At 38.0% G+C, this 24,241-nt stretch overlaps 1 protein-coding gene and 1 non-coding gene across 6 annotated transcripts in view; both read left to right on the top strand.

Moving 5' to 3' along the window:
- Window positions 1–24,241, top strand: part of EMCN (endomucin) — a 113,457-nt gene that overhangs the window by 51,898 nt on the left and 37,318 nt on the right. For 4 of the 5 annotated variants that reach the window (XM_043870944.1, XM_043870943.1, XM_043870940.1 and 1 more), the window contains 2 exons: window positions 6,162–6,272; window positions 21,180–21,218. In XM_043870944.1, the coding sequence (XP_043726879.1) occupies window positions 6,162–6,272; window positions 21,180–21,218 (150 nt within the window). The remainder of the gene's footprint in view (window positions 1–6,161; window positions 6,273–21,179; window positions 21,219–24,241) is intronic. The other variant, XM_043870942.1, reaches the window with a different exon arrangement.
- Window positions 16,301–16,472, top strand: LOC122673650. Its single transcript, XR_006334772.1, has one exon. It is a non-coding gene; the product is annotated as a U1 spliceosomal RNA (small nuclear RNA).

Below are 24,241 nucleotides of genomic sequence, written 5' to 3' on the forward strand. Positions count from 1 at the left end.
TCTATTTGTCAGTGAAGTCTCTAAGAAAGAACGAAGAGATGAGAAAATTACGACATTGCTCCAAGGTCACCAAATATCTCAGCCCTCTTGAGTTGGGTGGTATGCTATATGTGCTTAGTCTCTCAGTTGTGTCCAACTCTTTGCGACTCCACGGACTGTAGCCCGCCAGGCTCCTCTGTCCATGGAATTCTCCAGGCAAGAATACTGGAGAGGGTTGCCATGCCCTCCTCCAGGGCATCTTCCCAACCCGGGGATCGAACCCAGGTCTCCCACATTACAGGCAGATTCTTTGCCATCTGAGTCACCAGGGAAGCATACAATGCAAAAAGCCACTCTAAGTACAGATATAAGTTTATTCCTAACCTAGGATCAGTCTCAAGTTCCTATAAGCACTTACCTTGGTAAACTGGGTTAGAGAATAGATAGATCTGGAGACGCCTAAACACCCCATTAGGCCAGTCCTAAGCAACAGGGAGCTCTCAGCCATCTGCTCAGCCTACTTTTCTAGGGTTACTCTAGGTGGTACTTGATGGTTTGGCAAGAGACGTGCTAAACACACCATTCAAAAAGACCCTTAATGCCTACCTTAGTCCAGCCTCTAAATAATATGGACAAGAAAAAGGAAATATAATAGTTACATAAAAAGAGACATTCTCCTCTTCCTGCATTCCCCTGGAAGCTGTATACATTGCTTCCTCGCCACCATCCTGTGCTTCTCTGGAATCTTTGGGGACCCATCAGAGTCTCGTTTCGTTATCTGAGTTCCTCTTCCTTTGGCGTGGGTATTGGAGGACATGCCATCTTACTTTTTCTCTGAATTGTTCAGATATCTGGACAACACTCCACATCTTTTTTCCCCTTGGACTTGGCATTTTCATTTATTTTCATTCTGAGATATTCCTTTCCACTCCAAGGGAGGTGTTCTGAAGAGACTGAGCAAAACCTCAAGAAGCTTCTTTTCCAGCCTTCGTCACTGCTTTGGCATATCTCCCTAAGACCACTGGTATAAACATTTAGGCTCCTCAGCACCCGTTTATGGGCTCCTCAATGTTACCTCAGAAATCACTTAAATGAATCACGATCAATTAGTTTATCCCAGACTACCCTCATTGTTACGGGTGCAGAGTTTCTGTGGGGCAATAGTCCATAAAATGATCTGTGAAAATGGAGTGGCTTGGGTAATTATTTTAGAAAATGCTACCATCTTAGGGTTTTACAGTGTATAATAACATTTATAAAAATTCTTGGTAATCCATTTGATGTTTTTAAAAAAATCTATGCAGCTCCTAATAGTTAGACTATAGAAGTATTTTTTAACATAAACAAAACATACCAGAGTACTAGTATTCTATAGCATATGTTTCAGTAAATGTTAACTGTCAAAAATTCATTGATCCCATATTCTATTTCTGAAGACAATGTGACCACACAAAAGATCTTGTGCATTGGATACTGTAAGACAAATTATGTAATTTCAAAGGAATAAAGCTGCTTAATCCCCTTCCCTGTACAAGTTAACTCCATAAATCCTCTCTCTCAAGTCAGTCTACTATAAATACACCTTAAATTCCTAATAAGATTAATGTCCACATTTATTGTTTACTTCCCCAGATTTAATCTCCCAAAATATACAGAATGAATCTCACATTGATATTACCAACACAGATTATAAAACAGCCCATATTCCTCACACTCATTCTACTTAGTTCTAGTCAATGGTCTAACATAAGACTCTGGTTGGAGTCAAAGTCTCTTCTCTACGCCTACCCTCTAGTACTGATAAGACTTTCTCAAGTATCTGTTACATTAGATTCTCTTTATCTCTAGTTAATTATTGTATAAAAATTTCTTATATTTTGTCTTCCATGCATTCCACATATTGTTGTTGTTGTTGTTCAGTTGCTAAGTCATCTCTGACTCTTTGTAACGCCATGGAATGCAGCATGCCAAGCTCCTCTGTCCTCCACTCTCTCCCTGAGTTTGCTCAAACTCATGTCCATTGAGTCAATAATGCCATCTAACCATCTCATCTTCTGTCGTCCCCTTCACTTTCTCCCCTCAACCTTTCCCAACATCAAGATCTTTTCCAATGAGACGGCTCTTTGCATCAGGTGGCCAAAGTTTGTATCTTAAGCTTCAGCAACAGTTCTCCAATGAATATTCAAGGATGATTTCCTTTAGGATTAACTGGTTTGATTGTGCTGTCCAAGGGACTCTCAAGAATCTTCTCCAGAACCGCAATTCAAAACATCAATTTTTTGGCTCTTGGTCTTCTTTGTGGTCCAACTTTCACATTCATACATGGCTACTGGGAAAACCATAGCTTTCACTATATGGATCTTTGTCATCACAGTGATGTCTCTGCTTTTTAATACTCTGTCTAGGTTTGTTATAGTTTTCCTTCCAAGAAGCAAGCGTTTTTAAATTTTCATGGCTGCAGTCACCATCTGCAGTGATTTCAGAACCCAAGATAATGAAATCTGCTACTGCTTCCACTTTTCCCCCTCTATTTGCCATGAAGTGGTGGGACCAGAGGCCATGTTCTTCCTTTTTGAATGCTGAGTTTTAAGCCAGTTTTTTTTCATTCTCCTCCTTCACCCTCATCAAGGGGTCCTTTAGTTTCTCCTTGCTTTCTGTCATTAGAGTTATATCATATGCCTATCTAAGATTATTGATATTTCTCCCAGCAATCTTGACTCCAGCTTGTGATTCATCCAGCCTGGCATTTCTAATGATGTACTCTGCATATAAGTTAAATAAGCAGGGTGACAATATGCAACCTGATGTATTCCTTCCCAATTTGGAACCAGTTTGTTGTTCTATGTCTAGTTCTAACTATTGCTTCTTGACTTCATACAGCTTTCTCAGGAGACGTGTATGGTGGTCTGGTATTCCCATCTCTTTAAGAATTTTCCAGTTTGTTGTGACAGACAAAGTCAAAAGACTTTCTCGTAGTCAATGAGGTAGAAGTAGCTGTTTTTCTGGAATCCCTTGCTTCCTCCATCTCCATGATCCAGCAGATGTTGGCAATTTGATCTCTGGTTCCTCTCCCTTTTCTAAACCCAACTTGTACATTTGGAAGTTCTTGGTTCTCGTACTGCTGAAGCCTAGCTTGAGCATGAATTTGCTAACATGAGAAATGAGTTCAATTGTATAGTAGTTTGGACATTCTTTGGAATTTCCCTTCTTTGGGATTGGAATGAAAACTGACCTTTCCTAGTCCTATGGCCCCTGCTGAGTTTTCCAAATTTGCTGACATATTGAGTGCAGCACTTTAATAGAATCATCTTTTAGGATTTGAAATAGCTCAGCTGGAATTCCATCACCTCCACTAGCTTCTTAGTGATGCTTCCTAAGGCCCACCTGACTTTGGACTCCAGGATATCTGGCTCTAGGTGAGTGATCACACCATTGTGCTTATTTGGGTCATTAAGACCTTTTTTGTATAGTTCTTCTGTATTCTTGCCACCAATTCTTAATATCTTCTGCTTCTGTTAGATCCCTATCGTTTCTGTCCTTTATTATGCCCATCTTTGCATGAAATATTCCTTTGGTATCTCTAATTTTCTTGAAGAGATCTCTAGTCTTTCCCATTCTATCATTTTCCTCTATTTCTTTGCATTATTCACTTATGAAGGCCTTATCTCTCCTTGCTTTTCCCCGGAAATCCGCATTCAGTTGGATATATCTTTCCCTTTCTCCTTTGCCTTTCATATCTTCTTTCCTCAGCTTTTTGTAAGGCCTCTTCAGACAACCACTTTGCCTTCTTACATTTCTTTTTCTTGGAGATGGTTATAGTCACTACCTCCTGTACAATGTTATGAACCTCTGTCCATAGTTCTTCAGGCACTCTATCTACCACATCTAATCCCTTGAATCGATTTGTCACCTTCATTGTATAATTGTAAGGGATTTGATTAGGCCAAACCTGAATGGCCTAGTGGTTTACCCTACTTTCTTCAATTTAAGTCTGAATTTTGCAATAAGAAGTTCATGATCTGAGCCACAGTTAGCTCCCGGTCTTGTTTTTGCTGACTGTATAGAGCTTCTTCATCTTTGGCTGCAAAGAATATAATCAGTCTGATTTTGGTGTTGACCTTCTGGTGATGTCCATGTGTAGAGTCGTCTCTTGCGTTGTTGGAAGAGGGTGTTTGCTGTGACCAGTGTGTTCTCTTGGCAAAACTCTGTTAGCGTTTGCTCTGCTTCATTTTGTACTCCAAGGCCTAACTTGCCTGTTACTCCAGGTTATCTCTTGACTTCCTACTTTTGCATTCCAATCCCTTACGATGAAAAGGACATCTTTTGCTGGTGATAGTTCTAGACAGTCTTGTAGGTCTTCATAGAACCATTCAACTTCAGCTTCTTTGGTATTAGTCGTTGGTGAATAGACTTTGATTATTGTGATGTTGAATGATTTGCCTTGGAAATGAACTGACTTCATGCTGTTGTTTTTGAAATTGCACCCAAGTACTGAATTTCAGACTCTTTTGTTGACTATGAGGGTTACTCCATTTCTTTGAAGGGATTCTTGCCCACAGTAGTAGATACAGTGGCAATTCTCTTAAGTAAAATTTTTGGCATTGTAGCCCAGTTAGTCCATTTTCTGCTCTTCTCTTTGTATTTATATAAACTGGTAGCTCCTCTCATCTTTCTTAGCTACATATTCTTTTTCGCCCCATCACCAAGACTATTGAATCTGCTTCATACTAGAAAATTCTTTAGGCCATCAGGATAGCTTTTTCAGGGTTTCCAGTTTTAGCTCAGGAGAAGAATTCTCTGAAGATTTATGAAGAACTCCTTTTCTGATGTTTTCCAAGAATCTTTTCTTGTAGTTCAGTGAAAAGCAAAATCTTTATCCCCATGTTCCTCCATCCTCAAGCATTGAGTTTCTATACCTCTCCACTTCCATGCTATGGCAAAGATCAATTTCTGCTTTCCTGCTATAAGAATAAGACATTCTTTACTTCCTCAAATATTTCTCTCTCAATTTAATACTTCAAGAGTCCTCTGAAGTTTGTGCCCATTTTCACTCATTCTTTCTCATATGCAGCATTAATCCTTAGCCTATGTTCAAATTTTTTCACTTTCTTTGACATATCAATTCCTAAAGGCTTAATTTGCCAGAAGACACAGTTACCCATCATCTGTGAGGTCTTTCTACAAACTATCAACTTCTCCAGCATGAATCTCTTAAGTGGAGAAAGAATTTGAAGTACACTATTCATGCCTGGAAAATCCCATGGACTGAGGAGCCTGTGGGGCTACAGTCCATGGGCTCGCAGAGTCGGACACAACTGAGCAACTTCACGTTCACTTTCACTTTCATAGATGCTTAATGCCACAGAATGAAACCTGATTGGAGCTTCTGGAAGTTACCCACAATTCAGGCTTCCAGACCTCTTTGTGATAGAAATCTATTAAACTGCTTTCCCCTCATCTCCAGCCAACACCATATCTAGCTAACACTAACACTAGTCCTATGCCGGACTTTGAAAAACCTGGAGGTCACTGATCATTTTGTTTATAATATTCATGCAAATATAGATCATTTAAAATAGCCCAATGCTATTTTTGAAAACTCAGCTTATTTTTCTTTGTTTCTTTGTTGTTAAATTTCCTTCCCCCACTCCCCAAAATGAATTAAATATAAATAAAAGTTTATTCTATTCACTTGCTGTCATCTCTTTCCTCCTAGCTACCCCACCTACCTGAAAATTCTCTCCTAGACAGCATGAGAGCCATGGTACCATTTTCAACTACTACTACTGCCTTACCTTCCCTTTTCTAGGGTAGCTGAGAACTAGTTCACATCGGGAAAAATTTGGCTTGCTCCTGTTATGTGACTGTGGGAAAATTCTATAACTTTTCTGAGTCATACATAAAATTATGATCATAGTTACTACTTAATTCATAGAATTACTATTGTGATCAAATGAAATAACCTGTATCAGATAAATAAGAGTCTAATCTCCCTCCACTTTAAAAAATGTAAGTAACTGACTCACCAAAAGGTAGACATCAAAACACTGAATTTCTATACCTTGATCAGAAGACTTTAAGTAGCTAATCAAGTTGTAACTAGATGCTTATATTAATATTAATGATACAATCTAGAGATTGATTACACCCCTGATGACTACTCATTCTTTTTTCATAATTAGGAGCTAGAACTGAAAACATCACGGAGACCAAGTTGAATACTACAAAAGCAACAGTGATAAGTCAATCACTTTCAAATGCTGTTTCCACATCACAAAGTTCCGACTCCAAGAGTAAGTACAAGAATCTGTGCTGAAATATTAAACTAGTATATTGGATAGAACTAAACTCAGAAAGTTTTCCAGCCCACACTTACCAAAGAGCCATGTCTCACTTATATTCTTCCCTTGTTGTTGTTGCTTGGTTGCTAAGTTGTGACCAGCTCTTTTGTGACCCCATGGACTGTGGCCAATCAGGCTCCTCTGTCCATGGGATTTCCCAAGCAAGAGTACTGGAGTGGTTTGCCATTTCCTTCTTCAGGGAATCTTCCTGATCCAGGGGTCAAACCCACATCTGTTGCACTGGCGGCTAGGTTCCTTACCACTGAGCCACCAGGAAAGCCTGTGTTCTCTCCTAATCGCTACAAATAAGACAACAATTTGGCAACTTTGCTTTGTATAGTGACACTCTACCCCTCCATAGCTACAAATAAGTGGATGCCAAGGAGGATCAGTTCAAGCCTGGGTGATAATCTATGATATCACCTAACACTAAAAGGTAAGGTTGGCCAAAGCATCAGACAACTTTGATGAAATAGGAAAAAAAATTAGGAACAAATTGCTAAAACTGACTCAAGAAGTTAGGAAGACTGAAAAGACATAAAACAATTTAAGATTCTGTATTAAAAATTTAAATGAAGAAAGCTCCAAGCAGAATGGCAAAAATTGTGAATTCTATAAAAATATTCTCAGAAGTAATACTAATTTTTCTCAAACTCTTTTGTGACATAGAGGAAACTTTGCACAAATAATTTTCTGAGGCCAGTACTGCCATAACACCAAAGACAGAAAAGAATGAAAAGAAAATGCAAATAAAACTATAGACCAATATCCTTCATGAACACAGACACAAATATCCTTAATACGATATTAGAAAAAATCAGTAGCATATGAAAAGAGATAAAAACATAGACAAATAGGATTTACTTAGGAATGCAAAGTTGGTTTAAGATATGAAAATCAAGTGATGTAATGTACCATCTTAGTAGAATCAACAAATGCAGAAAAAGCATTTGACAAAATAAGATACCGACTCAATTAAAACTCTCAGTTAACTAGAAATAAGTAAAACTTCCTCAAACTGATCAAGGATCTCTATAAAAAATATATAGTAGATGTCTTACTTAATAATGAAAGACTAAATACTTTCCTCTTAAAATCTGAAATACAACAAAGATGTCTACTCTCACCAATACTATTCAAAATTATAACCAGAGGCTCTTTATACTACAATAAGATTATAAATAGATAGGTAGAGATAGAAACATTCATCCAGATTGGAAAGGACAAAATAAAAGCGTTTTTCTCAGCAGACTACATCACTATCTATATAGAAAACCTGAAGATTTCACAATAAATCTACGAGGACTAATAAAGAATATTCTATACCATTCATACTATATTCTATATACCACAGGAAATAATTCCATTCATAGTAGCATCAGAAAGAATAAAATATTTAAAAGTAAAGGTAACAATAGAAGTCCAAGATTTGTACACTAGACTAGAAAACACTTGTCTCAGAAATTAAATATCTAAATGGAAAAATTTCCAAGCTGGTGAACGTGTGACCATTTTTTCACAGGAGAGGACATGGGAGCATCATGTCCTTTCCCATACCTTGCCCTGTGCATCTTTCATTTGACTGTTCCTGAAGTATATCCTTTTATAATTAGTGATCTAATGAGACAACTGAAAGTGAATCATCAAGAAAGATTGTTTCCATCAGTAGGGCTAGTGGGTACCAGAATCAACAACTTGGCGTATCTGATTGCTTTGCCCTGTGTTCTTGTCTTTATTCCATGCTGCTACCTCCTTAGGTAATTTTGCTGTAGATCAGATAGTCACACGAGCACAGCTGAACTAAGTAAGGCTAGTCAGTGATACCTAGCACATCATCTGGAGGGGCTCTAGTGGGTTCTAGGACTCTAAAATGGACACATGATGGGATCAGTTTCCGGGCAAGAGGAGCAAAAGGACTAAGGGACCCCCAAAACCCACAGCAGAGCTGAACCCCTGCTGATCACGATCTCTGAATACTCACCCTGTGGAGCCTGGCATCAGGGCACATGTGGGAGGCATGGCACACGTGAGCCAGGCCAGACACAGCAGGGCACGGGGGAGGCGACCTGTGTGCTTTCGCTGTGACGCACACAGGATTTAAAGAATTCATTTATTCTAGCATTCTGTGAAAAGACCACTTGTTAGTTTTAGTGATTTAGACAAGCCCACTAAGCATCAAAATAGAAAGATTTTCATTAGTGCTTGAGCAAAGACATCAGATTTTAAAACATTACCGCCAGTGTGAAAGTGCTAATGAGATGCAAAAGTGGCGCCATTTTGATTCTGACTTTAGCCACACAAAGCCATTTCCAGGGTTCAAAAGAAAGAAGAAATTGTGGTGGGGGTGTGCAACATGTGATTTTAGTTGCTGCTGTATGTTTAAAAAATTTTAAAAGCCTATGATACGTGTTTTGAACATTTTCTTGTTTTATACCATAATAATCTACCATCAATTTTCAAACAAATGCATTTGTTTCTAAGTATATAACCACAAACAAAGACAGAAATAGAAAATAATTAAATGCAAACAGAAGACACTTTACCTAACCATATGTGAATTGTTAATAAAGCACACAAAAAGATGCAAAAAAAATCCAAGTTCTTTAAACAACTATTTAAACAAATAGTCTTAACTGCACACCCTCCCCAGAAGAATGGATAAAGAGAGGGAGGGAAATGAAAATCACTGAAAAGAAACTTTGAACTTCACTTGATGAATTTGTTTTATTGAAATGAATATATTAGCTCTAAATACTTGATACAAGTGAAAAAACATGTGTTCTCAAGGTGAAAAGGGGAGATACAAATACAGAATGGGGGAAAGAAAGTTAAACATTGCACTATCAGATTGAAACTGAAGACATCAGCATAAATTCATGATTAAAATATAAATATGTAAAATTGCAAAGAACATAAAATAAATAGACACTACATGTTCATAGATTGGAAGACTTGATGTTTTAAGATGGCAATTCTTCTCAAGTTGATCAGTAACTGATAAAATAGTCAGTGCAATTCCTATTAGAATACCAGAAAGTTTTTTTTCTAGAAATAGATAAGCCAATCCTAAAATATATATGGGCTGCCCTAATAGCTTAGTTGATAAAAAAATCCGCCTGCAATACAGGAGACCCCAGTTTGATTCCTGGGTTGGGAAGATCCGCTGGAGAAAGGATAGGCTACCCACTTCAGTATGCCTGGGCTTCCCTTGTGGCTCAGCTGGTAAAGAATCAGCCGCAATGTGGGAGACCTGGGTTCGATCCCTGGGTTGGGAAGATCCCCTGGAGAAGGGAAAGGCTATCCATTCCAGTATTCTGGCCTAGAGAATTCTGTGAACTGTATAGTCCATGGGGTCGCAAAGAGTCAGACACAACTGAGCAACTTTCACCTTCACTTTCAAAATATATATGGAAATGAAAGTGACCTAGGATAGCCAAAACTTTTGAAAAAGAACAGTGTTGGAAGACTCAACCACCCCCAATTTCAAAACTTACTCTAAAGCTATAGTAATCAAAACAGGGTATGGTGAGTTAATGAGTGTTAAGAGTAGCATTATTCATAATTGTCAAATGCTGAAAACAACTCAAGTGTCCATTAATTGGTGAAATAGAATATCTCATTGGATTTTCCATTTGAAATGAATTTGGAATGTTCCAAAACATGGGATATCCATATAAGACAATACCATTCAACAATTTGAAGATACAAAACACTGATGCATGCTGTAACAGCATGAATCTCAAATACATTATGCAGTGAAAGAAGTCTTTCACAAAATACAACATATACAATTCCATTTCTGTGAAATATCCAGGATATTTTTATAGGGACAGAAAGCAGATAAGTGGTTGCCTACACCTGGGGACCAGCCCAGGTTCAACGACTCTATAAATTTACAAAATATTATTGGGTTGTATACTTATAATGAGTGGATTAAGTGGTGAGTTTTCACCACTTAAATATAAATATTCATTTAAGAACAAAAAGAAAATGTTGATCTAGGCCAATCAAATTTCCTTCCTGGGTAATCTGAACTGAACTAGAAAACCCAAACAAACCAAAAAGCAGGGGGGACTGGAGCAACACAGTGTTAGTAGAGAATCTGAAATGGCCATGGTGATTCTTGCGCTTGCCTCTGGCTTCAGGAGGCTGAGTTGGCAGAGTCAGTAGAGAAGACTACTGACTATAGAGAGACTATGCGGGGAAATGGAGAGATGAGTAAGGTTAAGTTGTTCAAGAGACATGGAAAAAGTAGCAGGACCTGGAGATCTGATTCCTGACAGATCTTTAGTTCCAGTCCACACATTTCTCCACAAGTACTTCCCTTATTCTGGCTTCCGTGATTTGAAGTAATCTGTGTTTAGTCGAAATATACTGACTAGAAAAGCTACTAATCTATAAGAGCCTTATCAAATCCTGCTCATTATACATACTGGATACAATTTTGGTGTACCCATAGTCCTTAAATGGAGAAGGGCATGGCTACCCACTCCAGTATCCTTTCCTGGAGAATCCCCATGGACAGAGGAGCCTGGGGGTGCTACAGACCATGGAGTAGCAAAGAGTCGGCCACTACTGAGCAACTGAGCACATAGTCCTTAAAAAGACATCTCTATAGCTGACTCTCATTCTCCAAGTCTCTTCTTAGGAGGCCTCTAAGATAGAAGGAGACAGCAAGTGGGAACTGTGGACATTCAAGGCTCACTCTTGTCTAGAAGCATGTTGGGAACATCCATTTTCCCCCCTTTCTATTGTAATCATCTTAGACATGACATGAAGAAGGTTATTTAGAAGTCTGATTCCACACCATAATTGTAAGCTAATAATTGTATATAATTAGTTGCCATGTTCAGAAATTTGAAGAGGAGGGTCATTTTCCCTTCATAACAAGAACATTTCTCTGTGTGTTTTGGGTTCTGATAAGTAGAATTTATATTGCAGACAAATATGTGTCTGAAAAGTACCTTTGGCAAACCAAAACCTCATGTATTTTATAATATAAGTGCCCCAATACAAACCAGAATAAAAGTGACTATGCGTCTGCCAAATGTGTAACAGTTGATGATTCATCTCCCTCTTAAGCATATGAGCAGTGGGTGCTTGAATACTGACCCTCAGATAAAGGCACTGTGGGGACATTATCTCAAATGCAGGCTTGATTTTAGAGTAGAGAGGAGTTAGTGAGGTCTATTGACAGGGAAGGAGAGATTATTGATTTCTCCTTCTGGTGGATTCTGACTTAGCTAAGGAGAGTATGTATAATAAGATTATAGGTAGGAGACATTGAGATGGGCATGTACCAGTACATAATTCTACTAAGGCAACTGTGTGGGTGGGATGAAAGTGAAAGTGTTAGTCACTCAGTCATGTCCAACTCTTTGTGACCCCGTGGACTGTAACCCAACAAGTTTCTCTGTGGAATTCTCCAGGCAAGAATACTAGAGTGGGTTGCCATTCTCTTCTCCAGGGGATCTTCCCAATCCCAGGATTGAACCCAGGTCTCCCACATTGCTGGCAGATTCTCTACTGTCTGAGTCATCAGGGAAGCCTCAAGTGTGGGTAAAAATACTTCTAAATAGTTTGCCATGTCAGAGTCTCTGCTACTGCAGAATATATAATATTACAGACTTGAACTCTGAAGGGAAAAATCTGACTTTTGTTAATTAGAAATAAGTAACATTTATAAGAAATTAGTAGGTTATTTAGTCAGGGTTAATAACGTTTATCTGTAACAAATAATTTATCTTGTATGTTTCCCTTCTGCATAATCTATCCTGGTTTAGTATAGAGTTTGTTTTTAATACAGAAAGCATATATAATTGTATAAAGATCAAGTGGTTACTGGTTGAACGTGAGAATGGCTTCGGCACAAGCCTGTGCTTTTCAAGGCACCACACCCTTCTTAAAAGAAATGGTCACTCCACTTATGCCAAGAGGAAGTTGGCTTATTGTTTACTAACAATGATTCTGAAATCACGTAAGAAAGTGAAAGTGTTAGAACACTTACTTAGTGTTTGACTCTTTGTGAACCCATGGACTGTAGCCCACCAGGCTCCTTTGTCCATGGAATTCCCCAGGCAAAAATACTGGAGTGAATAGCCATTTCCTCCTCCAGGGGATCTTCCCGGCCCAGGGATTGAACCCTGATCTCCCACATTGCAGGTAGACAATTTACCAACTGAGCCACCAGAGAGCCCTTGAAATCAATTAGCTTAGATTCAAATAATAGCACAACCATTTATTTGAACTTTGGCGAAATCAAGGCATATTGGAAGTGGTCAAACAGGAGATGGCAAGAGTAAATGTTGATGTTCTAGGAATCAGCAAACTAAAATGGACTGGAACAGGTGAATTTAACTCAGATGACCATTATAGCTACTACTGTGGGCAGGAATCCCTTAGAAGAAATGGAGTAGCCATGATGGGCAACAAAAGAGTCTCAAATGCAGTACTCGGATGCAATCTCAAAAATGACAGAATGATCTCTGTTCCTTTCCAAGGCAAACCATTCAATATCATGGTAATCCAAGCCTATGCCCCAACCAGTAATGCTGAGGAAGCTGAAGTTGAACGGTTCTATGAAGACCTACAAGACCTTTGAGAACTAACACCCAAAAAAGATGTCCTTTCATTATAGGGGATTGGAATGCAAAAGTAGGAAGTCAAGAAACACCTGGAGTAACAGGCAAATTTGGCCTTGGAGTACGGAATGAAGCAGGGCAAAGGATAATAGAGTTTTGCCAAGAGAACACACTGGTCATAGCAAACACCCTCTTCCAACAACATAGGAGAAGACTCTACACATGGACATCACCAGATGGTCAACACCAAAATCAGACTGATTATATTCTTTACAGCCAAAGATGGAAAAGCTCTATACAGTCAGCAAAAACCAGACCAGGAGCTGACTGTGGCTCAGATCATGAACTCCTTATTGCCAAATTCAGACCTAAACTGAAGAAAGTAGGGAAGACCACTAGACCATTCAGATATGACCTAAATCAAATCCCTTATGACTATACAGTATATTGTGTATATGACTATACTGTATATTTAAGGGACTAGATCTGATAGACAGAGAGCCTGATGAACTATGGACAGAGGTTCGTGACATTGTACAGGAGACAAGGATCAAAACCATCCCCATGGAAAAGAAATGCAAAAAGGCAAAATGGTTGTCTGAGGAGGCCTTACAAATAGCTGTGAAAAGAAGAGAAGTGAAAAGCAAAGGAGAAAAGGAAAGATATTCCCATTTGAATGCAGAGTTCCAAAGAATAGCCAGGAGAGACAGGAAAGCTTTGCTCAGTGATCAATGCAAAGAAATAGAGGAAAACAACAGAAGGGGAAAGACTAGAGACCTCTTAAAATTAGAGACACCAAGGGAACATTTCATGCAAAGATGGGTTCAATAAAGGACAGAAATGGTATGGACCTAACAGAAGAAGAAGATATTAAGTAGAGGTGGCAAGAATACACAGAAGAACTGTACAAAAAAGATCTTCACGACCCAGGTAATCACAATGGTGTGATCACTCACCTAGAGCCAGACATCCTGGAATGTGAAGTCAAGTGGGCCTTAGGAAGCATCACTATGAACAAAGCTAGTGGAGGTGATGGAATTCCAGTTGAGCTATTTCAAATCCTGAAAGATGATGCTGTGAAAGTGCTGCACTCAATATGCCAGCAAATTTGGAAAACTCAGCAGTGGCCACAGGACTGGAAAAGGTCCGTTTTCATTCCAATCATTCAAGGCAATCCCAAAGAGTGCTCAAATTACCACACAATTGAACTCATCTCACATGCTAGTAAAGTAATGCTTAAAATTCTCCAAGCCAGGCTTCAGCAATACATGAACCGTGAAATTCCAGATGTTCAAGCTGGCTTTAGAAAAGGCAGAGGAACCAGAGATCAAATTGCCAACATCCGCTGAATCATCTAAAACACAAGAGAGTTCCAGAAAAACATCTATTTCTGCTTTGTTGACTATGCCAAAGCCTTTGACTGTATGGATCACAATAAACTGTGGAAAATTCTGAAAGAGAAGGGAATACCAGACCACCTGACCTGCCTCTTGAGAAACCTGTATGCAGGTCAGGAAGCAACAGTTAGAACTGGTCATGGAACAACAAACTGGTTCCAAATAGGAAAAGAAGTACATCAAGGCTGTATATTGTCACCCTGCTTGTTTAACTTATATGCAGAGTACATCATGAGAAATGCTGGGCTGGAAGAAGCACAAGCTGGAATCAAGATTGCCGGGAGAAGTATCAATCACCTCAGATATGCAGATGACACCACACTTATGGCAGAAAGTGAAGAGGAACTGAAAAGCCTCTTGATGAAAGTGAAAGAGGAGAGTGAAAAAGTTGGCTTAAAGCTCAATATTCAGAAAACTAAGATCATGGCATCTGGTCCCATCACCTCATGGGAAATAGATGGGGAGACAGTGGAAACAGTGTCAGACTTTATTTTGGGGGGATTCAAAATCACTGCAGATGGTGACTGCAGCCATGAAATTAAAAGACGCTTACTCCTTAGAAGGAAAGTTATGACCAACCTAGATAGCATATTAAAAAGCAGAGACATTACTTTGCCAACAAAGGTCCGTCTGGTCAAGGCTATGGTTTTTCCACTGGTCATGTATGGATGTGAGAGTCGGACTGTGAAGAAAGCTGAGAGCCTAAAAATTGATGCTTTTGAACTGTGGTGTTGGAGAAGACTCTTGAGAGTCCCTTGGACTGCAAGGAGATCCAACCAGTCCATCCTAAAGGAGATCAGTCCTGGGTGTTCATTGGAAGGACTGATGCTGAAGCTGAAACTGCAATACTTTGGCCACCTTATGGGAATTGTTGACTCATTGGAAAAGACCCTGATGCTGGGAGAGATTGGGGGCAGGAGGAGAAGGGGACGTCAGAGGATGAGATGGCTGGATGGCATCACCGACTCGACGGGCATGAGTTTGAGTAAACTCCGGGAGTTGGTGATGGACAGGGAGGCCTGGCGTGCTGCGATTCATGGGGTCGCAGAGTCGGAGATGACTGAGTGACTGAACTGAACTGAACTGAACTGAAGCTGTTTAACTTCTCTGTGCCTTAGTTTCCTCATCTGTCAAATAGTTGTAATGACTACAGTTTTACAGGATTCTTGTGAGGATTAAAAAAGATAAAATAATATGAAGCTTAAAACAGTGTCTGAAAAGAAAACAATACATTTTAGCTATTAATATTATTTTGTTAATGATAATCGTTACAAAAGCCAAGCAAAGATGGTATTTATGATATCAGTTTCACAAATAAGGAAACAGGTTTGAAAGATTAAATGACTCACCCAATGTTAAATTAAAAGATGTAATTCAAACCCTGTTTTTCTTGCCTCAAACTCCTTAAATATCAATATACCACACTTTCTCTCATTACAACTATTTCACATAAAGTGTCTAAAGGAATTAAAAAGCAAGTAGCTTTTAATTGGATGCATCATATGCTTGACAATTAGGAGTTCAATCAGTGTAACACTGACCAATTGACTGAATATAAACCTGGGATTCTCACCAGGGTGGTTCTCACGTTGTTGCCAACTATGCCAGATTTATTCCTGACTGTGTGATTTGTTCAACCTGTCTTCCTCATCTGTATGGTCATTCCTTCTTTCCCTTGTCCTTCCTCCAAGTGATTATTAAAATTCTACACAACCATAAAGAGCCTCTACAAAATATCACCTCAGTATTTCCCACAGCTTAATGAGGTTACCAGATATATGTATCATCTGCACTATTATTCATTTAGTACTTTATTTAAATGGATGCACTTTTTAATTCTTAAGTTTGTTTGAAAAGGAAACCATCATAAATGGAAAACCAGTTTGAATTGCTATAAGCAGAAGCTAGAAAGTCGCTGTGATGTAAGCAAAATAAAATTCTAGCTAGAGTTTGTTGCTTACCAAAGGCTCTGAGTTTTAGCCTTGCTTAATAAATACATCAAATACTTACCTGGCAGGGGAGATACTGGGATGATGAAGGTGATTTTCACACCCCACTCGCCGCCCACAGCGTGGCTTATCTATCACACTCCGGATGTGCTGACCCCCGCAATTTCTTCAAAACTTGACTGCATAATTTGTGGTTGTGGGGGACTGCATTTGCACTTCTCCCTGTGGGGTGTAAAATAAGATAAATACATTCTAGGTATTAATAACGTATTTGCATCAAATTGAAATTTTGAAACCTCTTCATTGAAATAATTAAACTTACAAAAAAAATGGAAAATAATTACTTTCTCACTGAGTGTTTCAATCTTATTTAATGCCACTTTCTGGTATAGAGTCTCTCATATAATGCTATGCATCTCATGCTTTGGAAAAGTCTAATTTTTCTGATCACTCAGGCTCATTATTTCTTTTGTGAATGGCACCATTTATCTATAACATTTATCAGGGAACTTAATTGCAATGTTTCTTACATGCTATTTAATTAGTTTGTATCATTTCATGTGGGCAGATAAAAGAGGAATTTTCAGGATAACAAAGTCTTAGTCACACATCACAGTTTATCCAAACCAGAACTAATCTTTTGTACGATGACTCAGTCAATGCTTTGTTGGGGGTATGGGGGATGGTATGTATGAGGAGGAATAAGAAGGAAAATTTTAATTGGCCATAGTGAATTATTTTTAAGCAAATCAGTAAAATATTATATATGGGAATAACTATATTTTTTCCTGGGCCTTTTAATGATAAATCATATTCTATAGGTAATTATATACAGCTATATATAGCTGGAAATACAGAGGCTTTTGTAAGATAATATTTAGCAAAGTTATGTGTATTATTGCTTAAGCTTTCTATCTTAAAAGCTGATAGTTTAAGCAAAGTTTAGTTTGGAATTAAATTGTGGATTAAAGTTTAGCATTTCAAAGTTCATTTGCATTTCATAAGACTTCAGTTGCAGTTAGAGGCTCAAACTCAACCAAGAGATTTAAGTTGCCAAACACCCTGATTAAGGATTTGGTCTTTATCCAACAACTAAGTTTGAGACTAGGTTAATAGAATGCACTACACTCGTTTCTGTTTAACTTCCACTTACTCAGCAGATAAAGAACCTGCCTATAATGCAGGAGACATGGGAGATGCAGGTTTGATCCCTGGGTTGGGGAGATCCACTGGAAGAGGAAATGGCAACCCACTCCAGTATTCTTGCCCGGGAAATCCCATGGACAGAGGAGCCATGCAGGCTACAGTCCAAAAAGGTCGCAAAGAGTCGGACACAACTGAATGACTAAGTGCACTTGCTTCCTCTCCAGATCAGAATTTGGTCTTTTCTTAAAGCACATTTGCATTATGAAACTTAAACACACACACACACACACACACACACACACACACAGGAATAATTACAAATGTTTTCACTTTTCATTAGTTTCCACAACTTTAGCCATATTCCATAGCATTCATCTCTATTAAGATTTTATATTCAGAAAACTGAGTCAAAGTCTGAAAATAGAATGCTGTACGAAAATGTTTTATTATCTTCAAAATAATACATCCTTGATTTCAGGATAAAAAGGTATATATTTCCCAGTACTGATTATTTAAGATTTACAAAATTTCCTTCTCAGAATAACAATATATTCATTCATATAGAAATATCTGGACCTCTGAAGACTGAAGAAAGGATTTTTAATTGCTGTTTTTTTTTTTTTTACTATTCCACTACATCTTAAGGCATAGTCATTTTTATTTTATGTAATATGTTCCTGAGAAGTCATTATGCATTTTTAAAGGATGAAAAAAAATGCAAAAAAGGATAGTCAGGAGGCTTTGTCTGATATGAGTTTAAAATTTTTCATTCTCAATAAAGTCTATCAGCAGGAAAGATTATGACCTTATATTAAAAGCAGAAGGAAAAAAAAGTTTTTATTTTGTTTATATTCTAATCCTCTGGAAGCTAATAAATATTTTAACTGCATCCTCCAAATACAGCATTATGCCATGTACAAAATTATTTTAACTAGTTATGAAAAGTAGAAATTAATTACATAAGCTTTCCACTCAGAACAATTTAGTGGGGAAAAAAGCTGTCTCTTAGTAAAAGAAGATGGACCTTAGAACCAACGGACCTGAATTATAATCACGGTCCTCCCTTTGAGAACATAGTTTCACTTCTTTCAACTAATATTTGCAGATCTGCAAAATGAAAATAATAACATCTTTCTCATAGACATCAATGATTAATATATGGAACTGATCAGAAGAGTTGCTTCAAAAATAGTAGCTATCATTATCCAACTAGCAATTTTTAATAACACATTCATTTTGCCTTAAAAATTGAATTCAGTAGGTAGAATTAGTTTTTATTTTTATTATTATTATCAATTATTACTTTATATTATTATTTGTTCATTCCCTATGTTTTTACCAGAGACCTAGTCTGGATAGTAGATGCTAAAATTATGACTCTGAGTAAAATAAGAAATCTCTGTCCTCTTGGACTTACATTCTAACAGAAAACAAAGCCATTTTAAAAAATTAGTGTCCCTGGAGTGATAAACTGTTGAGCAAAAGAAGCATTGTGTGGGCTGGGGTGGAGGGAAATGAGGAGAGAGCTTTCAATAAGGTGGTTGGAGAAGACTTCTCTGAGTGGTGACACCTTAACAGAGTCATGAAGGGTAAGAAGGAGCCAGTGTAGGCCTGAGAGCATAGCCCAGAGGCTTAGGGAAGGCCAGCAGGCCGCCTGAGGCAAGAGGGTCCCTGGAACATTTATCTACCATGGAGAGGCCAAACAGGCTGAGAGAGCTGGAGTGAATTGAGGAGCAAGGCAGGAGCCATGTCCTATGGAGAATCGCTAGCTCTAGTGAGGAGAGGAAAAAGGAACCATTGGAGTAATGAAATTTAAATTAAAAATTTTTTTTTCTAGGTGGCTATTGCACGTACTAAGGAGAGAGATATAGGTGCTAGATGAATAGTAGTCAGTTGAATGGTGAGGCGTATGTGGAATATATTTTGAAGCTAGGGCTGATGAGGTGAGGAAAAAAAATGAATCAAGAAAGGCCACTACTTTTTGGCTCATGCACCTGGGAGGCAATGGTACGATACTTTGGTTCAAGAAAGTGAAGGGGGAGGTGTGTTTGAGGACACAAGTCAAGAGTTAGGAATTGATAAAGAAGTGTGGTGTATAGATACAATGGAATATTACATGCATGCTAAGTCACTTCAGTCATGTCCAGCTCTTTGTGACCCTGTGGACTGTAGCCTGCCAAGCTCCTCTGTCCATCAGATTCTTTAGGCAAGAATATTGGGGTGGGCTGTCATGCCCTCTTCCAGGGGATCTTTCTGACCCAGGGATCAAACACATGTCTTTTATGTTTTCTGCATTGGCAGATAGATTCTTCCCACTAGTGCCAACACATTACTCAGACATAAAAATGAATGAAATTATGCCACTTGCAGCAACATTGATGGACCTAGAATATATCATGCTAAGTCAGATAGAGATAGACACATATCATGATACTACTTATATGTGGAATCTAAAACAAAAAGATACAAATGAACTTATTTACAAAATAGGAATAAAGCCCCAGACTTAGAAAACAAAGTTGTGGTTACCAAAAGAGAGAAGGGGGAGATAAATTAGGAGTCTGGGATTAAGATATATATACAGTATTGCATATAGAATAGATCACCAATGAGGATTTGCTGAATAGCACAGGGACTTATGGGCTTCCCTGGTGGCTCAACAGTAAAGACTCCACCTGCAATGCAGGAGCTGCAGGAGACACGGGTTTGATCCCTGGCTCGGAAAGATCCCCTCGAAGAAGGCATGGCAACCCACTGCAGTATCTTGCCTGGGAAATCCCATGAACAGAGGAGCTTGACAGGCTACAGTCCATGGGGTTGCAAAGAGCTGGACATGACTGAAGCAACTTAGCACTCAATATTTTGTAATAATCTATAAGGCAAAAATCTGAAAAAGTATATTTAGATATACTCAGATATGCACAGAATCACTGTGCTGTATGCCTGCAACTAACACAGCATTTTATATCAACTCTACTTCAGTTTAAAAAAAAAAAAAGAGTTCCGTTTTGGGCATGCAAAATTTAAGATGCTGTTAAGACAGTCAAGAGAAGGAACCAAGTGGATATTTGTATTCACCATCATTATTGGGCTTCTATGTATCTCAAATATTTCTATATTTTTTCATGTGGAAAATCTTGATTCATGGTGCAAACACTCAAGTTTGTTGAAATGATCTTTGATTATAATTCTCTCAAGCAATTTTACTTGTAGAAAGCTCTTCTGAGCTCTATTCCCTTTAAGGAATTTCTTAAGTTTCAAAGGTATCTGTCTGAACCATTCTGAATCGTCCTCAGGTCAGGAGATGCACAATATCTTAGGATTATGACATATGGCAGCACCACTCATGAAGCACCCGCCGAAGTTTCTGGATTCTCCTGGCATATTCAAGAAGTGGCTTTGTACCAGATGCCCCAAAGGAGGATGCAGCAAACTTTGGCTCACAGGCCAAATCCAAGCCCCCATCTATTTTTGCAATTAAAGTTTAATGGAAATATTGCCATACCTATTCTTTAGATATTATATATGGCTGTATTCACACTACAATAGCAAAAGCTGAATAGTTGCTAGAGACTTACGGCCCACAAAGCTTAAATACTATCTGTCCCTTTAAGAAAGAGTTGACTGACCCCTGCTCTGAAGTTTCTTCTATTCAGGAAGCCTCATGATTTGGTGACTTGAGTTATGAACTAAGATCTCTATGCATTTACCACCTGAAACAATTGTGAGAGTTGATATTTGATAGTCAGTGCTTAATTTTAGCAATTTTCTTTCTTTTCTCTAAAGCTGAGACTTGGAGTTCCATCAAAGCAACAGAAATATCAGGTAAGTTCATTTTCTTTTCTCTGAGAATATTCCTGAGCAAAATCCCAAGAAGGAGACAAAGTAGATCAATCAATTTGAGGACAGGGTGAAATAGTATAAAATATTACAACGGCAACTAAAATATTTAGGAAACTTTGTATTAAAAAAAAATGCAGACAAGGAGAATATGCAACAGTGTGTCTGAGTGCTCTTGGGCTTGAGTTAGCGGAACCAGCCCTGGGAAACGCATAAAGCTTGTGGAATTTTCCTCTCCCCAGAACCTACTGTTCCTGGTCTGTTTGTGTGGTCAGCTTGCCGTCTCCCAGAAGTATAGCGTGTGCTTTTGCTGTCGTCTCTACTTTCTAACATAGCCTGGTCCTGGCATCCAAAGAGATGATGTTATAAACCACAGTTAACAGTCCAAAATGCTATCACTTCGAGAAGCGCTCATGCTTTGCCATCCTTAGTTTTAAGCTGAAAATATTTTGGATGATGGAGCAATGGAAATTGGAGAAGATTATTGGCAGAGGAAAATGGTCATGTTGAATCTTCATGATGTTTTGAAATTATAATTATTTGAAGATTTTTATTTTCCTAACTCCTATCTGGTACATGTACAAGTGACAAATCTCTTAGGTTATCAATATTAACCACCTTTGCTATATACAAAATGAGAAATACGTGAAATAAACCTAGGAGATCATGAAACTTCTTTTTTTTTTGGACCAGAGAAAGATTTACTGCAGGGCTGAGCAAGGAGAACAGGTGGCATGGAAATACAGAGATAATGTAGCTTTTTTTAAAAAATGGAAAAATAAAGCCATGAAAATTATGAGTGACTCTAATAACATTTTCATAGTAAATGTCCTCAATAGTCATCGTGGTCTACCCTCAAGAATTAGAAATGGGAATTATATGCTTTTAACTTTTAATTCTTTATCTTCTACATAATACATCAAATAATAAAGGAAGTTATTTTTATATTGTTAACTCTCTCTATTTCACCTCATCACCATATTTTTTATCCTTTATTTCCATCTACACAGTCTAGAAATGCACTGGAAAAAGCCCTGGGAAAAATAAAACATAAAAATAGTGCATCCAGGCAAAGAGGGCAGCTTTGCATTGGCTGATGCTTTGCACTGTTCTGGAGAAATCCTGTCCCCTGTTTCATGGATTGGTTATCAAGGAGGAGTTACAGATGGAGGAGAATCCGGAGGCTGCCAAATTGTCAGCTCTTTTTAAGGAGAGACCAAAACATCTTTTATTTTGTTTAAAAAATAGTATTTACAAAATGCCAGCTTAAACTACAATTGATTTTTACATGTAATAAAAAGCGCATTTAGATTTTAATTTTGAGTTATAGAAACTAATTCTCCTAAAACAGATAAACCATTGATTTGAACAGTGAATTAGAAAGAAATAAGGCTGATTCTATCAACTGCAAGAAAGGTCAGTCTTAAACTTCTGATATATGGTAGGGCTAAAGCCTAAATCCAGGTTCACTCAAAAAAAATTAACAAATATCCCTCATCTTCCTTAAAATAATTAGTATTTTTCTTTTAGGTAATGTTGAGCCAAATGTCTAGCCCAAAGAATTTTTAGCCATGCTTACTTCTGAAAAAATGAGCTAATACACATTTAGTCTCTGACTAGAACATTCATAGCTCTCACATTTGACATTTTCTTTCATATAATGCATCTGGCTTTAATTTCCATGAAAAATTGTGTTTTTACCACTCTCTTCAAAAATTATTATTAAGGGTCTAGAAACTGGTAATTGTTTTATGTAGAATCTTTTTTTGGAATTCAGAATAAGGCAACTGCATGTAAAATGTGAATTATAAGCAATTATATGTAGATATGGACTTCCCTGTTGGCTCACAGGGTAAAGAATTTGCCTGCAGTACAGGAGACCCAGGTTCGATGCCTGAGTTGGGACAATTCCCTGGAGAAAGGAATGGATATCCATTCCAGTATTCTTGCATGGAGAATTGCATGGACAGAGGAGCTTGGCAGGCTATAGTCAATGGGGTTGTAAAGAGTCAGACACAACTGAGCAACTAATACTTTCTTTTTCTTTTCTATATGAGGATACGACATTCAATTTTATATAATAAACATCCAAGAAAGATAGTCACAGTTAGAGGGACCTGATTGATCAAGGTCAGAAGACATGTCCATTCATTCCATTCAATAGAGCAAAGGTTGTATGAATGGACAGCTCTGTTTAGTAATGCTAAGCATGAGAAAGAATTCACACCCAATATCTAAAACATGTGGGAAAGCCAAACTTCAACTGCCCACTGTAACGTACCTCGTAAGATTCCAAGTTTAGTATAATCCCTTGCTAAATATACAGAAGGATATATTCAACCAATCACTACTAACCAAGGCATTCAATCTTTGTTCTGTTCCATCACATGTAGCACTAGCTAAGATTTTGAGTGATACATGGAGCCTGCCATGAAGGATTACTAAAGACTAGTCAATATAATAAATAACTGTAATAACTCCAGCAGTCATGTAGGTATAAAGTGATGTGTCATCAATAAGCCTCAGATAACCTTATGTTAGGATCAGAGGAGGGAAAGAATTTTTTTCCCTTTATCTGTGGTTGTAGCATACATTGGGTGGGATAAAAGCAGTTTAAGAAAGATGAGAAAAGGGTTCATGAAAAAAGTGGTCTTCTAGCTGCCAGATTTTTGTGCCTACTTGATTTTTAGCTCTGAGTTCAGAGCTAATGAGGATAAGGAAAGACCCACTAAAAAGTGTTGAAAGACTGTTTATTCCCTGGAGATATATGCAGACATTATGTGGCCATTACAACAATTTAAAGCAATGATAGAATTCACTTTTGTTTAGCCTTATCATTTTCCCACAGACAGGCAGAGCTAATAACTTATCCTTGAAAATTAACCTCTTGATTTCTTTGTTAAGAGACCTCATCTTAAAGAAAAATGGGCCAATATGCCTCAATATATTGGAAAAGGAATAAACCATTTGCCCATAATTCCCTGAAGATATAACTATATTTGTCCAGG

The sequence above is a fragment of the Cervus elaphus genome, chromosome 17, assembly GCF_910594005.1.
Source record: "Cervus elaphus chromosome 17, mCerEla1.1, whole genome shotgun sequence".
NCBI classification, from domain to species: Eukaryota; Metazoa; Chordata; class Mammalia; order Artiodactyla; family Cervidae; genus Cervus; species Cervus elaphus.